This window comes from Amblyomma americanum, chromosome 10 (genome assembly GCF_052857255.1).
Source record: "Amblyomma americanum isolate KBUSLIRL-KWMA chromosome 10, ASM5285725v1, whole genome shotgun sequence".
In the NCBI taxonomy this organism is placed as follows: Eukaryota; Metazoa; Arthropoda; class Arachnida; order Ixodida; family Ixodidae; genus Amblyomma; species Amblyomma americanum.
The window spans coordinates 90847478-90865353 of record NC_135506.1 but is presented as its reverse complement, the minus strand read 5'-3'; the positions used below and the strand labels follow the sequence as shown (position 1 = coordinate 90865353).

At 47.3% G+C, this 17876-nt stretch overlaps 1 protein-coding gene across 2 annotated transcripts; it reads right to left on the bottom strand.

The window, feature by feature from the left end:
* Positions 1-543: 543 nt before the first annotated feature.
* Positions 544-17707, bottom strand: LOC144106239 (uncharacterized). 2 transcript variants are annotated; one of them, XM_077638998.1, is made up of 3 exons: positions 17536-17707; positions 7186-7531; positions 544-2051 (listed from the first exon to the last, which is right to left on the bottom strand). In XM_077638998.1, exons 2-3 carry the CDS (start codon positions 7486-7488, stop codon positions 984-986), a joined length of 1371 nt encoding a protein of 456 aa, XP_077495124.1. In that variant the 5' UTR covers positions 7489-7531; positions 17536-17707; the 3' UTR covers positions 544-983. The 2 variants fall into 2 exon arrangements, with proteins under 2 accessions (XP_077495124.1, XP_077495125.1); XM_077638999.1 differs by lacking the exon at positions 17536-17707 and adding an exon at positions 16160-16309.
* Positions 17708-17876: the final 169 nt, after the last annotated feature.

The following is a 17876-nucleotide window of genomic DNA, read 5'->3' as shown; positions in this document are numbered from 1 at the left end:
TTATTTGGAAGAATATTCTAAAATTGCTACTTAAATACTTCACAGCTCGGCACAATCCACAGACACAGATGCCGGGGTGATGGTGGGCAACGATGAGCACTTTATTTCACAAGCATTGCTTTTTCACAGGTTAAAGTGCCAGAGATAAGTGACCGTCTTTGTCGCCTTCATATCTACTTTCGTTGCTGCACATGTGTGACATTTCTTGGACCCCTATGTCGCACAGCGCGCTATGAAGAGAAAATAGGCTAAAGCAGTGGCACGCCACAAAAGAACAGCGCCAGTTTGTTTACATCTGTCCACGGGACAGCCTGCGGGGCTGTCATTATCACTTCCGAATTGAAATTAGTTTATGAACTTGCTCTGCGCTTGCAGTGATTCAGCGATGACAGCTTTGTCTCAAATAATCAACATCCTCGTACAGGGGCTTCATAAATGAAATATATATATATATATATATATATATATATATATATATATATATATATATATATATATATATATATATATATATATATATATATATATATATATATATATATATATATATATATAAAACTCACACGACGGTTACGAATATGTAACGCGAGATTCATCGATAGCTCGTGTAATGGTCAAGTGATGCACCCATGCACTGGCAGGAGGCTGTTCCAAACAGAGCCACCCGCTGGGTAGATCGGTGGTACACCCGGTGGGTGGGTGTCATTAAGGCACCCACCGATTACGCCAGGGACGGGCGCCTAACAGCTATCATGTAAACATTCCTTGACGGAAGCTGGAATTGTGGTGATGCGACCAGAAATCAAGAGGAAAAACTTACAAAGTGAGCACAACTAACTACTTTCGCCTCACTAAACGCTCATGTTTCTAGCAATTCACCGCCTGCGTCTTAGCTGTTCTTCCGTAGTGGGTATGTGCCATCTTTATCTGAGGCCAACCAACCAACCAACCTTGACCCAGCTGAAAAACGAAAACAATGGGGACTAGGCGCTAACCTGAACATAAATTGTTGCCTCTCCACGCTCAAAGGAGCCACTTTCTTGAAGCTGCGATTGGCTAATGAAGAATATGTGGGCGCATTTCAAGCCTTTTGCTAACACTTCAGCCTTATTCGCACAATCAATAGTACTCCACGTATTACGTGTCGCTTGATCGAATAGCCATACTTGGAACAGGTCCAGATCCTTACATGGGGCTTCCAGAGTGGAGCCAAACCGCAGGAGCACTTCTAACCTGCGGTGGGGCCCATTAGCCTTGACCACGATGGTAAAGTGCGCATCCCTGCTGTGCCATCTTGTTGCCTGAGGAAAAACAACTTTGCAGCTATCAGAAGACGGGTTGAAAAATTTGTCTGCATTCTTCAGGTCAAAGAAATAGCCAAGGCTCTTTCCTTTACCCCGAGTCTTCCAGTACCATCCCTTGGGTGGCATCGTTGTACTGCCCATCTCTTCCAAGAGAGCTAGAGACTCGTTAGCTGCGAGTTCCAGCTTTTTGAAGGCGTGCCGTATTTCCAGAGAGCCCGGACCTCGCGTCCTTCGCCCCTCTTCGGCGTAGTGCTGCTCCAGTCTACGGATCAATGCTTCAATTTGCAACCGCAGCTTGTCAAGAGTCGTTGCAGGCTCCCCTTCAGCTTCCGCGCACCCGCGATTCTGAACCTGTTGTTTTCCAGTCGACGCTTCAGCAGCTTTCGGAAGCAAGGCATCACGGCAGTTCGTCTCTTGTACGGTGAGCTCCTGCACCTGATTACACAAAGTCGGAACGTTTTCCTGGTGCGGCTTCCTCTGTGGTGTCCTGTTATCTTCGAAGCCGGCGTTAACGGCTTGCGGCCTGGAGGGACCACCGGCCTCTGGAGATCCTTGGCCGTTTGCTGCCGTGGGGTCACTGCTGCGGCAATCGGCAGCGTAGTGCGCCGCTAAGCCAGTCCGCAGGACCCTGGCGCCGCACCGAGGACACTGCGCCCTGTGGAAGGAGCACTCTCCCTCGTAGTGTCGCAGGAGACCGGTCAAAGGGCCCACGAACTGGCAGCCTTCCACTTGATTCCAGCAGTAAGCCTCGGAGGAAAAATCACACGCAGGCACAAAAAAAAAGAAATGAATACGCACTCCCTTCATATCTGAAGTTTCAGAAGGACACGTCACACACACCACGCTTCGGCGGTTCATGTTTTTCGGCACGTTACCTAAAGAAAAGCAATGTATGTCCGATGCATAAGCAAGCAATATTTACTTTTTCCGTTTCATACGAAGGCAACAAACATGCAGTTACTCAACGCGTCAGAAGAGATTGAACGCGGAAGCCTGGTCCATTTTATTCTCTCCGCGACTATACAAGGCAGAATGGCCAACGATCGGGCGACGATCGGACGTCAGTCTGGCGACCTCGTTTAAGTTCCTAGTCTGGCTGATCGGACTGGTAGATGATTGATGGCAGAATGGAACACAGCACTGCGCAACTTTCTGATATGGCAAACCAAGTTGACTGTGTCCGTCTTTTCTTTCTACGTGTCAGAAAGGTGCGCTGTACTATTTTCATCGCTGTCCTCAGCTAATGCTTGTCTTACCGGTTGGCTCAGCCCTTAACTTTGATGTGAAGCCATGGCCCTTTTGCGAGCGGCTAGTCGCCTGGGCTTTGACTTATTTCGAGCCTAAGCTGAATGCAACAATTCAGCACCTCTGCATTGTAGTACAGCATGCATCCACGCGGTACGAAAACCTTTTCAACCAAAATAGGCTTAAAATTTCAACATGCCAAGGACATAGTTCCTCATAAATTGTCTGTTTATTAATTCGTTAGCATTATATTGGTCTGTTCACGAGAAAGTGGTGACCGTCGTCACTCGTGGTGAAATATTCACCACGGACATGATGAAATTATTACAGTCAAAGCCATTTATAACAGCCGTAGATATTCGCTTAATTACTGATGTTTGCGGTGCTATCATGAAAATATGCATAAGGACAATAGCAATCCACCTAAGATACAACAAACATCTCTGGCCACACAACTCGATTATAGCGAACGAAGAGGCTTCGTAAACTGAACCCCGAAGTTGGATAGCTCAAGCTTCCAGCCGTCGCGGACACTGGAGAGCGTCTATCAGACTCCGCGACACCGGCTCAGAAAGAAAATAAAAAGGCGCCATTGAAACTGTAGGTAAACACCGGTCAAGCACGCGCCGGCTGCCTGCAAGGTGAATCAGGGCATGTATGCGCACCGGCTCGTCAAAGCATCCGAGGCAGAAGAAGTTACTGCGCGTGGTCGTGGATCAAGTAACGGCAGCGATAAGGGAAGTTTGAATGCCTTGCTGGTCACGCTGTGGTACTGTGCTGCTAACATGTACAAACAGCGCCAGATACAAGACCGTGCGCTTCATACATTGTGTGCACGTGTGCGCTGCGCTGTTTTGTCGCTGCATGTGCAGAGGAACGATAGATGGCGCTGTCGAAAACACACGATCGAACGCGTCTAGACTTGTGCCAACCCGTTGTTGATGCAGAACTGGCCAGATGTTGACTCCGATGCCTACGTTTGCGCGGAGACAATAGGCGTGTTTAGCATACCAGAGACGTATTAGCGGAGACGTATCCCTGTTTACAGAGCGCCTCTTGCGCGCACGCAGTGACGTGGGTGGGGCAAAGCGGGGCCACTGCACATGCGCACGAGTCGTCCGGCAAACCGGCGTACGTCTCTGTTAATACGTCTCCGGTATGATAAAAACATCAGGCAAATGCAGTAACGCGTTGCCGTTTCTACTGTTGGTAGGCCTAGCCTGATTTGCCGTACGGTAGCAGTTGCCGTAGTTACGGTGTTTACCGCACGGTGGGGCTAGAAGCCGTGCTCTGACGGAGCTGTTGTACGCAAAGTACTAGCATTTCCCAACCACTCAGAATCTGATTAACGTGGCCGACCTGACACCAGCTGCCATGGTCACTTGAATCACGTTTAGTTATACCCCGTCCTGAAAGCAGATTTTTGACAGCAAGGGTCTCAAAGAAAGGGAACATCAACGCCCTGAAACGCTGAGACAGCGCTGCGGTAGATTCTGCTTTCAAGAAGTAGACGCACTTCAAGCAGTTTTTTCCCGAATTAGCGCCACTTTTCGCGGACTCTGCAATTTTGGCTGTATTGGGGAGTCCGTTTACTGCGAACATCGGATACAACGAACGAAATTCGCGTGACGGTCAGGTTCATGATAAGTGGGCTCGACTGTATATGACCCTCGGATATAGCGAACCTTACTATGCCACCTCGAAACAGAACAGACGTACCTATGCTAACGCATTCAAAAGATTCGCAGATAGTAGCCAACGAGTTTTTATAAACAGTTCTTTGTCAGCCTCATTATCAACCACATTTCAATAGTATATAGTTTAAGTGAACAACATGGCTTGGAAAATTGGTTTCGCAAGGAAGCATTAGTTCTTCAATGAGTTGGATTTTTTTTGCTACTTTGTATGCATTAAGACAGAACCGAAGCAAAGAAAGATTGCAAAATAGAAGTTGCGACGAGACGACAGTCGGAATCACTCCAGGATCTAGTAACGCCCACAGCCGTTGCCGGATTCTGCTGTGATGAGGGTTAGCCATTTCTTCGTTGCTTAGGTCCTGTACACTGGAACTCACACATTTAGATGTAACTAAAGACGCTCTCGCTAGTCGCTGCATGAGCTCCTAACAAAATGGCGTTCCCATACTCTCAAGATCAGCCAGGTGATAGGTACAGTCGAGCCCACTTAAAACCAACCTGACAGTCGCGCAGATTGCTTCCGTAGTACATAAGGTCCTTAGTAGGTGGACTTCCCATGTTACAGCCAAAAATACAAAACTTGGACAGTGTAAGTCCTTTATGCGCATCTGCTTCAAACCAGGCCCTATAACGGCCCTATCTAAGCTCTCCAGCGCTGTCACATTCCCCTTGCCGATACCGTTGCTACTAGCATGCTGGTTTAGGGAGGCATTGAAACTAATCGCGCAGGAAGTGCTCACGGGAACACGTTGTAGGTCGGCCTCCTCCGAGCCATCGTCCTCATGAGTTTCCTAGAAGAGCGCGAGTTCACATACTTCGCGTACTATTATTTTTTTCTGGGTATAACTTTTCGACATCGGCACCATCATCCGCACCAACGAAGTCGACCCAGGCGGCCACAGGTTGGGCAAGCTTCCATCGATAACGCGTTGCCAAAAATCTACAGTCTTCCGATAACGTGATATTCGACAGCGTTCTCAATCGTTCCTGGGTCCATAAACGCTGCCTTACACAAGCAGTTCTTGATGTACTCCGCAGACAGTTCCATCCGCAGGACCTTATCATTGCACGTCGCGGCACCTGGTTGATCAAAATTGCTGTCAGTATGGACTGGTGGCGCGTCGCCGACAGGAAGCGTTGAGCACGTGAATTAAGCCCATGTGAAGTGGCTAGTGTTGCCCCTTGCATTATGGACGAACTCAACAAGGCACTCGACGAACAAAGTCGTCTCTCATCCTTATGCCGCCTCTAAACGTGTTCCTAGAGACACTCCGTCATCAATTCATCTGTGTTGTGCACGTAGCGTATGAGAACGTATCTTACAAAGCCCTGCACCTTGCGAGTCTTCCAGATGACAAACGGCGACCATCCGTATCTGCCATTCGTGCTCGTGCACAGAAAGCCGCCAAATCAAAATTTGCTGCCCTTTCCGCCAGAGCTATATCGGCGTCTCCTCTCAAGGCATGCGTGTTTGACGGCGACCTCGGGTAATGAGTTTTGTATGAATTGCTTACGCCCCATATTAACTATTTTCTATTTACTTTTTACTGTGTTTGCTTCTTCGGTCATCGCGTTATTTCCGCAGGAATGGGGCAGGGGGTGAGAGCGAGGCTAGGAGGCGGTCGTCGCACTCCTATCCAGCAAGAAGCGGAAGTTTTAAACGCGATAGCTCTAGAGGCTTCGTTCTCCAGATAATCCGCTGTCGTCGTAGGTCGGCGTTCTCTCCATCAGCATTGTGAGCGAAAAACCCTCGGAGAAGGAACCTAGGTGGGCACCCTAGGTCAGGTGACCTTGTGGCATCATCATCATCATCACAACCTGCCTGCCGTATTGTGAGAAAACTGCGCACCGTGGCAGATGGCAGTAAATTAATAATTGGCTGCAAAAAGTAGTCCAGGAGGAAAAACCTGGCTCGCACAAGCCTCATCGATGCCAGCACCTTCCATCGCAGTCATCAATTAACCGCTGCACCACTGCACCATGGATGGTACGAGGACTGAGGACTGCCAGAGATCTGTGAATTTAAAGTCGACAATGGCCAATTCCGCATATATGGGCGTTAACCTACAAAAAGTATCGCGTCATGCCCTTAAGGCGGAGCTTAAGTGTCCCCTTGAATTTTTACTGAGCGGCCAAGTTTCCAGCGCCCGCTCGTTCGCTGTAATCGCGTTGTGCAGCCACACGTGTTTGCTGTAACTGAGACGCAGTAACATTGCCTTAATGCACATTTTGACGATATAGCACCGCCCTCATTAGTAATTAGCGAGTGTTCGTTATACTGTGGTCGTTATAGTTGGACTGTACCTCATAAGGCTTTTGAGAGGATCATCAAGTACCTCAGACTAAATATAGGCGAAAACTTTTACTGCGTTTTGAGCGCCGAAAATAGCCCTAAAACGACACGGAAAAGAATTTTAAAGACAAGTAGTCTCAGTCCTCTCGTCTTCGCTTCGTGCAGATTTTTAGCGCAAATTGTTTTCATCCTTCAAAAATAATGCCTTACCAACTCGTGCCGCCGTCTACGTTTCCAGAGTTTCAATGCGCGCACAGTATATACCAAACAATTCTCGACAAAAGAAGCATGTTTGAGCGGCGTTCATGAACGCGTTTTTTATATATAATGCAAGTTTTACTATAACAATCAATATATCAGCAGATCCCCCGACAGAACTCTTGTATTTTTTATTAATGTTTTTGCTCCCATCAAAAGCGTTCCCCTTTGGTTTTATATGGCAGTCTTAACTGTTCGATGCTATTGAAGGAAACACTTTCAAAGAAAGATTTCGCTATATATAGGAAGAATGGGCCATTATCTTCTATATTTTCAAAAAGGTATCTTACACTTTTCCAGACATCAAATTTTTTTGTTCGGGATTGTTGTGCATGTTCGGTGCAGTAACGCAGTGCACCATTTCAAAGTCCAAGTTCTCCACGCTCACCTTGAAGTTGTTGACTTTCCACGCTGGCAACAAGTTTTTGGTGCACTCTTTTCCGTCGAAACGTTTCTGGTCCAGGGGACAGTTGCCGCCACCGCCGCCGCCATCTTTGCCAAGGCTACTCAAGCACGTCTCGCATAGAACGTGCTTGCAAGGCAGCCGCAGTGTGTTGCTCACAATCACTTCGCAAAGAGAACATGCGTACTGGAGCACAGTGTCATCTGCAAACCGGATCGGCCTCCAAGCGACACCTTCGACACCTCCATCGCCTAGCCTCAGCATCTTCCCTGCTGACTTGTTCGTCATGGTAGAGAATCAGCCGCCCTGACGGAGCCCCTGGGTAGTGGTGCTGAGGAAATGAAAGGCGCAGAACACAACATCTACAGGCCTGTAGCTTTCCGCCCAACAGTTCATGATCCACAGAATGAAACGCTTTTGGTGTATCGAGAAAAAGTCCAAGAACGCCCCACCTTCATCACTCGCGTTATTAAAAAAATTAAAAGCCACCTGCCAAGCTTGTCCAGTGGCACGAACAATAATTAAACAACCATAAATGTTTCGATGAAACAAATGTAATGCACGTTTGGAAACTCACCGTAACATAATGGATATGATTTTCCAGCATCAATGCAGTATCAGGCAATATCGAAGTGTCGCAGCTGATTTATTTGTAGTTCTTCCCCCTTTTCTTTTGAATAAGGTGGTACTACAGCTTTTTCAAGCCAATAGGCAATGTTTGGGTCGAATTAAACCTATGAATCATTGCAAGTATGACGTATTCTAGAAACGTCGAAGATTAGTCAGGGCGCTTCCGCTGATAGGCCATGTAGACCAGGAGACTTATGGGGATGAAAGCTTAATAACTTGCAAGTCATCATCTGCGCACTCACATAAAAATGGCGATTCTCAAAAAAATGACAAGTTAAAGACATTCATGCATTGAAACATTATGAATTGTAGACGCGAAGGAAGAGTTAAGCTGGCCAGCTAGTGAGGCACGCATGCCACTGAATTTTCTCTCAATTAAATAATGAGCCCGTGTGTGCTTCCGGGCTCTTAGCCGCCGAACTCTGTACGGGTTCCTATCCGACTGAAAAGATTCTGGTGTCCCGTTCAGGCACTGTTTTTTTTATTTCCATTGAAAACAATTTTTTTATCTTAATGGTCTAGTCGATCCTCAAGAAATACAATTTGTTAGATTTCCAGCGCAAAATACCAGCAGGTAATAATTTACAGGGATCTGCAACATATCGTATAAAGTGTATCAGCGGCTGCGAATAGTAACAAAGGAGTGAGGCGATTTCTCGGAACATGATTGCAAACGGAACTTGGGGCGAATAAAGCTGCGTTCTTTGCAGCTTTTTTTTCCTTGTTTTATACTACAACCGCGTAGCTCCTTGTTTATAGAAATAAATCAAATCAAATCAAACACCCGTGCAATCGCCGATCAGGTTTTGGTTTCGAAGATGGGTATTCAAACCGAAACTGAGAACAAATTCATATTAATGTTGGTGGCGAATCCTGTCTGCACAGAAATGGTGGAAGGCGTGTTATCCAGCCCACTGTTTTCTGAAGTATTATTTACTGCTTTCGCTACATGGAATAAAAAAAACTGCTCGCGACTTGAATGATGCTAAATTCACCTGAAACAAAAATGTCGCTGCTAATTCCAACGGAATCCTGGATAAATCTTCGGGTCTTCTGTGTGAACAATTTTGTACAAAACATCTGAAAAGGTTGTAGGAATTCCTTGCGTCCTCAGCGCGAAACAAAGACGAAACACGGTTCCCCTCATCTGAACCAAGCGCTGCGCAGTCGGCTCTCCTTTCTTTCAAAAACGCTGTTTTCTTGGACAAACGAACAAGGCGGGTGTGGGCGGAAACAAAAGACAGATGTATGAAGGCAAAATGCGCCAGTAAGAACGTTTCAGCAGTCAGTCTACACACTGCCAATTTATCTTCTGGATTTTAAGCCCAGCAAAGACAGCACACAGAAAGGAGACCTGCGGGACATGCGGTACTTGCAACACTTTTATTTACTTCAGAAACCGCTCCTTAAACAGCCTCGGGGGGACGGTGGAAACAACAGGATGACTGCTCGTGCGCTACATCTCGAAGGCGGCAAAAAAGGGTCACACAGGGGATTCAGCGGAAATTAAAACATATCTAAAAACTTATTCTTTCTTATTCATCAAGGCACTGGCAATTTTACTTCTCATTTTTTATACGCTGCAAATTATTTCTGCGAAACGATTGCGCCGAAAAGAGAGCGATTTCTGTGAAAGAAGCAGCCATGAAACTATTAAATACAAAAACGTCGCTTTCCTCCTCGTATGGTCAAGACAAGACGATACCAGCTAATCGGCACGGAAAGCGACCATCGTGGTACAGTTTGTCAATGCTTGAGTGCCAAATTCTACACGGATATTTAGCTCTTGCACTATCAGCATTTCTTGACGTCATAAAAAATCAGTATTTACGTCATCAGTGATATCATTATGACCCAACAGCAAACAAAAAAGAAACAACCCACAATTTCCGGTAAAATCAGCTCCAGCTAAGTGCTCAACGACGCGGAGAAAATGCTGAAAGAACTGCGAACGCGGGCTGCCAAAAATTCTACACAGAAATCAGTAGGACATTCAGAGAACGCGAGTGCCGGGTGTTTTTTTTTTAAGGTGGAAATCCTACGCCCTTTTCTCCGTAGATGGGTGAAGAGGAACTATTTACATTCTACCGAGGAGTATTACTTGATTAACTAATTCGGTACATTTATCGCTGTTCAAACAAAGACATCGACCTGGTAGTTTTTTTCCCGCACAGCTAAGCAAAATGCACCCCAAAGTCGCCGAGATTGCTGCGAATGTTCGTTTTCAAGGCAGCAAAACCATCTCCCCACATCATAAGCGACTTACGCAACTCGCAAAAATCGCTGAAGCTGGTGCCCGCCAGAAGCTGGCATGAAGCGTGTAACTGCGAAATGCTTACATCGAAGTCCAAACCAAAACAATGAAGCTAGAGTGTGATCGCTCTCTTCAATAGTATCTACTGCAAGTTAGCAGATTATACTACTGTGCATCCATTTCTGGCACCTCGTTTTCGTGTTAAACCCCACTTATATTTTGAAATGGCTCCAGAATAGTCTTACGTTTTAATGCACAAAACTGAAGACACTGTACGAAAAATTTGTGGTTGTCTAGTGCTTACTTCTAAGGGCTGGTTTCAAGCAACTAGTGATCTTAAACCTCTTTTAACGGTTGTAATCTGTGGCTTGCTTATATTGAAGATAAGTTGGCAGTGTACGTCAGTCTGATTAAACCGCGAGTCACTTCCGTCCCGGCAAATTGGAGAAACCTCCGCTTAAGCCACAACTCCGTACACCATCCGTTGTGAACGTAACTGAAGAAGGAAATGGCCCTAGGGTCTGCAGTTACGAACAGGAAGGTTCTGCAATTGAGACATATTCATAGAATAACAGCCAAACGGCTCAAGGCCAAGTGAGACACACAGAAGGAATGGCGGAAGGGATGAACACAACTATGCTTTTTGGTTCTACATAAGCCCTTGTTTTGCAAACAAACTCATTGTCAAAAACAATAAAGTTACTACAAAGATAAAATTATAAATGCGCTAAAAAGTCTTCGGCAGTCATGTCTGTGGCATTCTGGAAAGAAACGGTGCAGTTATTATCAATACAGGCTTTGCCTGCGAAAAAGAATGTCCGATGAAGAACAGAGTGAAAGAGGCCTTCCACATGGACAGAAAAGCCGTAACATGCAGCTTGATTGTCCTTGAGGAATTCAACAACTTCTGTTGAACTTTTAGTGTCAAAGGGTCTCTAATCTTGGGGTCATTCAAAACATTCTGCAGGGATCTGCTGACAAAATACTTCCACGTGCCCCTTTCACTCTCAATTGCGCGAAACGGAACGTTTGGTTTATGCGTCTTGGCACATAACAAAACTTGCAGCCCACCTCCTTCGCTATGTGTGACCTCTCTAGACAGCCGTTATAACCAGGATACGATATACCAGGAGGAAGAAGAGGAAGACGACGCTGCTCGATCTGTTGTCACCTCAGCTCAGTAATTTTGCCTTGTTTTCTAGTTATTAACTAGGTTATTTCCATCCTTGGAAGACGGCCGCGTCTTTAAGGCGGTACTGTCCCTGCGGGAAGGGTACGGCAGCTCCGGCGCCGGTATCCTTAAAGGGACAGCGCCATCCGAAGGAGCCCAGTGGGGCGGAGGCGGCCATGGCATAACATGGCGGGGATCTGCCAGTCATCAGGGACGTCCAGCAGTGCAGTGCGTCATCATCGCTCAGTGGGGACGACTCAACTATCGTCGCCTCTGACGAGGAAGTGGCTGACATGGCGGAAATGGACAACGATGGCTTCAAAGTGGTGAGTCATCGGAAGCACAGGGCAGTCGGCATCCCAGTGATAGTTCAGCCAAAAGAGAAAGGAGTTGACTTCAGAGAGTGGAACCCTATCAGGCTGTTCGATGATATTAAAGTACTACTGGGATCTGCTCCGATTCGCAGTCGCTTCACAACGCAAGGGGCTCTTCATCTAGATATCTCAACAGAAGAGCAAGTAGACATTCTTCTGCGGTGCTCTCAGATCGGTGGCATACGAGTTCAAGCCCGGTTGCCACACTCCTACATGACTAACACATGTGTTATAAGGGGAGTACCAGTGTGGTATTCGGAAAGTGCCCTTCTTGACTACTTGAAACCGCAAGGAGTTCTGCACGTGCGACGGTTAATGCGCCGGGTGGAGCCTGGAGAACAACAATGGGCAGCGAAGCCTACAAACTCTATTGTGCTAACGTTTGCTCCCAACGCCGAGCGCCCTGGAATAATTGACCTTGGTTTCACCAAACATGCAGTCCACGAGTTCGTTGAAACTCCTCCCCGGTGCTTCAGGTGCCAACGCTTTGGACATGTAGCGAGAGTTTGCAACAAAGATCAACGTTGCAAGCGGTGTGGTGGTGGCCATGATTACAAAGAGTGCAAGGCAGATTTTGCTTGCGCTAATTGTGGAGGTGACCATCCAGCGAGTTTCAGTGGCTGCACATTCCGTGTAAGCGCCTTACACCGTCGCAAGTCCTCCATTAGTGGCCCCAAACCACAACCTATTGAGAAGCCGATACATGGAAGTGAAGAGTTCCCTGCGCTCGAGTCGCAAGCTCGGGACGTGGTAGCAAGCGACGTCGCTGCACGACCTGATCCGAGCAAGTCGGCAACGGCCTCCGAGGGTGAGTTGGCTGTTCGATCTGCTTCTGCAAAAAGTGTCCATGTTCCTCAGCGACCAGATCACAGCAAGACTCGACAACATGGAGGACATCCCCTTGCCTTAAAAGATATGCAGACACCAGCTACCGTGGCCAAGAGTGGGTCCCAGTCCCCGTCTTTTGTCGAAGTAGTGCGCCAGTGCGTGCAGCAAAATAAGGAGCTCAAAAGCCGGAATCTCTCCGACCTTCTACGCGTTTTGTTTGATGTCCTGCGTTCATTTAGCCAAGCGATGCAGCCTGGCACTTTGAAGAACTTTATACAGCTGGTGCTTTCCATTGAGACCTTGATCACCGCCTTCGCAGAGAACTTCAACTCCTAGATGGCCAGTTTTCTTCAACCTGTTGCAACTAAAAACCCTAGAAAAGTGCCGTTTATCATGCAATGGAACTGCGCTGGGATTATAAGTCGATTGGCAGAACTAAAATTGTTCTTGAAAGAGAACTGTGTTCCAGTACTGGCCCTCTCGGAGGCTGGCTTGCCAAGCGGGAGGTCTTTGCCGGGATACGTCGCCCACAAGAATTGCAGCATCAAGTCTTTTCCCGCAGGAAGTGCCGCCCTTTACATACGAAGGGAGATTCCTCATGTGGCTTTGAACGTCACCGATCTTTGAACCGACAGTATTGAGGTAGTGGCTGGGAGGATTCGGCTCGCCTTCAGAACTCTGTCCATTGCATCAGTATACGTGTCCCCGCGGAAGAAGGTCGATATGGCTTCGTTTCTCCAGCAACTTTGTGAGCGCTGCCCAGCACCCAGAATCATCTGCGGTGACTTCAACGCCCACCACTCTGCTTGGGGTGACAGGAACACAGAGCCTCGCGGACGCCAACTTGTAGAAGTCATCGACAGTTTGGACCTGTGCGTGGCCAATGACGGAAGTCCCACTTTCTTTCAGCCTCCAACCTCACCCACATCTATAGACCTAACCTTACATTCACCTGACGTCCGTGTACAGTGGTCAACTAGAGCTGACCGAATGGGAAGTGATCACTACCCGATAATTGTGTTTACTGCCGACTTCCATCTGCGTGGTCCTAAAATTTGCCATGTTGTTAATTGGGACAAATACAGGGAGCACTTAGCCTGTGTTTCCGGTGATGTGACAGACAAAATGATTTATGCTAAGATGGCTGCTACCACGGCGCTCAAGCTACCTGATCATTTTCCGACTCCGGATTTAAAACTCAGGAACCTCTGTTCAGCGCGCAGAAGGGCGGAGCGACAACTGTTGCGGAAGAAGGACGACAGAGCCTTGAAGACAACTTTCAACAGGCTCAACTCTGCCATTAGACGTCATGCGAACAAGCTCTGTAGGTCCCAGTGGGCATCCTTTTGCGCTAGTTTGACTGTTTTCTCACCGATAACGAGAATTTGGCGTGTCGTTGGCAGTCTTGCTGGTGGCTCTCGTCCGAGTAAACCTTTCGAGGCGCTTGCATTGCGCGCGCAGAAACGTCTCAGATACTTGGCAGAGGAATTTGCGGATGCATTTGTAAATTCCAGACCAGGCATTCATCCCTGCGCTCTACCTGCTACGTCTCCGTCTGTTATGGACGCCCCGTTCACACTTCGAGAACTACAGACAGCGCTCCGCAGCCTGCGGCGTCGCTGTGCACCAGGTCCTGACGGCATTACCAATCAAATGTTACAGAACCTGCCTCTGGAACACCGGAAGATGCTCCTAACCTATCTCAATCGAGTGTGGGAGTCTGGTGACGTTCCCCCTTCATGAAAGGTGGCTTGTGTAGTCCCACTGCTGAAGGCCAGCAAAGAGATGACAGACGCGGCCTCGTATCGTCCTGTATCGCTGACGTCGTGTGTGGCTAAGCTCATGAAGAAGATGGCAAGTAAGCATTTGTCTTGGTGGCTTGAGGATATAAGGGCACTACCAACATGCATGACTGGATTCCGCACAGGTTTAAGCGCGCAAGATAGCGTCCTGGACTTGATAAGCCACATTGAACATCAGAGTGCTTTTGGACTTTCAACACTAGCTATTTTCCTAGACGTATCAAAAGCTTATGATAGCGTCCTCCAGAGCTCAATACTGAATAGTCTGCAGGTCATAGGCGTACAGGGCTATCTTCTGCGATTCATTCACTAATTTCTCAGTGATCGTAAATTTAGAGGGCGGTTAGGCAGTACAATGAGCTCCGAAAGGGCGGTATCGCGAGGGGTACCTCAGGGTAGTGTCCTGTCCCCAATGCTCTTTAATGTTGTCATGGCTGGTCTTCCCGCAAAAGTGCAAAAACATTGTAGGCATGTCCATATGTCGATATATGCAGACGACATTTGTCTTTGGTTAACCGGATATCAACACAAACGCTTAGCTCTATTAGCGCGACAGGCCGTGCTTTCAGTTAAAAGTTACCTTCAAGGTGTTGGGTTGACTCTCTCGGTGGAAAAATCTGGCTTCGTCCTGTTTCCAGGTAGGGGACGACGGCATGCGCGGCTGAGCATAGACCTTGATCAGTCTTGCCTTCGTCAGGTTAACCACATACGTTTTTTGGGCGTCACTAGTGACTCACGTCCACAGTGGCGACGAGCTGTGGACTAGATTGTGGCTTCACTATCTTCGCGTCTCAATGTGCTTCGTAGAGTTGCTAGTGAGCAATGGGGAAACCATCCTGCTTCAATTATCAGGCTTCACGATGGCCTGGTGACAAGCCGCATAATGTACCAGCTCTCTTTAATTTCCCCCTCGGTATCGCAGCTGGAACACCTTGAGGTTTTGCACAGAATGGGACTAAGGAGGGCTCTCGGCGTTCCGCAGGCTGCTCCAAACAATGCAGTACTGTATGAGTCTCAATCGAAACCTCTTCGGCTAGCCGCTTCACAAAGACTTTTGCTGCAAATTGGCCGCCTCAGAGAGACTGTTGCCGGGAGAGCGCTTCTACAGCGCCTTCGAAAGAGATCTGAGTCCCGGGCGTACTTGGCTTTAAATACTCTTCGTTCTCTGGGTCTCGACCTTCGAGATCGACCTAAGACATTGAAGCCACCTTGGTCCTTTCCGAGCCTCGATTGTTTCTTGACAATTCCCCACGTTCGCGCTAAGCGGAATTCTCCTTTAGCGGCAATGCGTTCGCTCGTACTGGCGGGGGGGGGGGGGGGGGGGGGGGGGGATATGTAGACGCGGTTTCAGTCCAAATTCGGGACCCTTTCTTTGCTGCTGTGGCCAGTTAAAATTGGCCTCGCTTCTTGTCAGCAATGGCAACCGCAGCGCTGGGCCATTGTATGGAGAACAGAGAATACATTTTTCAAGGGTTTATTGATGCATACCTGTATATATGTCATTCCCGTTACTTTCAGTCTAAAAGAGATATTTCTCAAAATAAGATATATGTCTGCGTTGCAGCATTCCGTACAATGCAAACAATGAGGGTCGACGCACCAGCGATGTCAAGTTTATATCAAAGAGCGCAGTTGACATTTTCAGTGCATTATTTAGTGCATCATTCACGCAATACATGTGCGATAATTCCTGCATAATTTTTCTGCATTATAGAAGGATCAGTCTGTGCACAGTGGGTGTATATAATTTAATGCATGCACGATGTACCTACAATCGTAGATAATTGCAACAAAAATTATTTAGTATTTATGTAAACGCGTGAAAGTAAACCACTATGACGCAATGGCCTTCCCTGTAAATGCTGATATATGCGACACCAATAAAATTCAGTTAACATACAATTGCATGATCGGATCCCACGATGTACCGGCTGTTTGAGGACAAGTCCACACGACCGCTTCGTCAACAACAGTGACTAAATCACTGTTCATGATCCCCGGCGTTGAAATGAGTCGTCGCTCCCGAGAAAGCTAGGGCAGTTAGCGGTTCCCTTCGTATTCGTGCAGGTCTCGCTGCACTCTTCGCAATTTCGAAGCTCACGAGCACGAAACGAAACACCACCATACTTGTCGCAGCACTGATATGACTTACACATGAAGGAACACGATGCCAAAGTGTCTGTGACCGGCGCCGCGAAGCAGACAACAACGCCCGAGATAACGCGACTGACTTGAGTTCGCGAAACACGCAAAGGATGCGTGGCGGTTGCAAGGGCCGCGCGGGTCAGAAATTCAAATGGGAAAGAGAGTGAGGGAACTTTTCTTTTTTCAGAAGATTGTTGGTGTTAAATCTTCTTCTTTACTACAGACGCTGTCGGCGATTCCTCCTTCTGTTCATCGTTCACAACGGATCGTGTACGGAGTTACGGCTTCAGCGGAAGTTTTTCAAATTAGCTGGGACAGAAGTGGCTCACGCTTTCCTCCCCCTGATTGTGTCACGTGCCATTCCCCTAAAGATGTCTTATGCAATACTCTTGACCGTTTTAAATGCCGGCTGGGATGAGGAATGAATATGTTCATAGTGTAAAAGGCAGTTAATTCTTCAACGAACGCGGAAGATTTGTGTAGCTGATTGGTAATGTTACGGGACAACATAAATGTGACGGATGGAGAAAAGGTGTTTTCGTACACAATTTTTTTAAAGCGACTTGTCATGTACGCGTCTTTTATCAAATATTGAGAGGAAAAAAAAGACCGGTTATGACCCGCAAGAAAACAAGGACAAGGTCATATAATGAATTGCCTTTTGCTAAAAACAAAAAAGACCCTAGAAAACCTCACTTATGAATTTCTGGCAGAATAACCCGATCTCTACCCCAAATTGAGCTGGAAAGCAATCCTCTGATCTTCACCCCTCGAACTGCGAAAGCAATATAATTGAAAAAGAAGGTCCCTACGAACACATTGTGCAGTGCGAAAGCAAGCGCTGCGCCGTTCCTCTCCTGGGCCAGAATAATTATCCAAATTTTCAATCTTAAGGCTAACGAACAGATACCCCGATTGATTAGGTCCATGATCGCGCAAGCCAGAAACGGACATTTATTTTAGAATCTTTTAAGCAATCCAATTTTATCTCACTTCAAGAAAATACTCCCTTGTGAAGTCGCAAGTGAGAAAATTCAACAACTCGTCTCATGCTCGTCTAGCAGAAGTAACACGAGTAATATATAGATGGAAAACAGCACTGCATAAATTAGAGGTAGAACAGTCGCTTACCCGAAAATAATGACGGGTGATCAGCACCTGGTAGCTTGCAAAACCTTACGGCTGTTTTCTAAATGAACATCATCTCGCCCGCAGTAACTTCTACACCCTGTGCCGCGAAGCGATCTCGTTCGTTCCACGCCGCTCGGCGTGCTCTTATAGCATGTATAGCTTCGGACTCGTCACGAACCTCCCGGCAGAAACCGACACTCTCGCCGCAACGCGGAGCGAAATAAGCTAAACAAAAAAGATGACCTTGGAAGCGTATCGTTGCTATCGTTCTCTGCAGGAGCTCCCAGCTGCCGTTCGGTGCTCTATAAACGGCGCGCAGTGCCCGGAGTCCGGAGTCATTA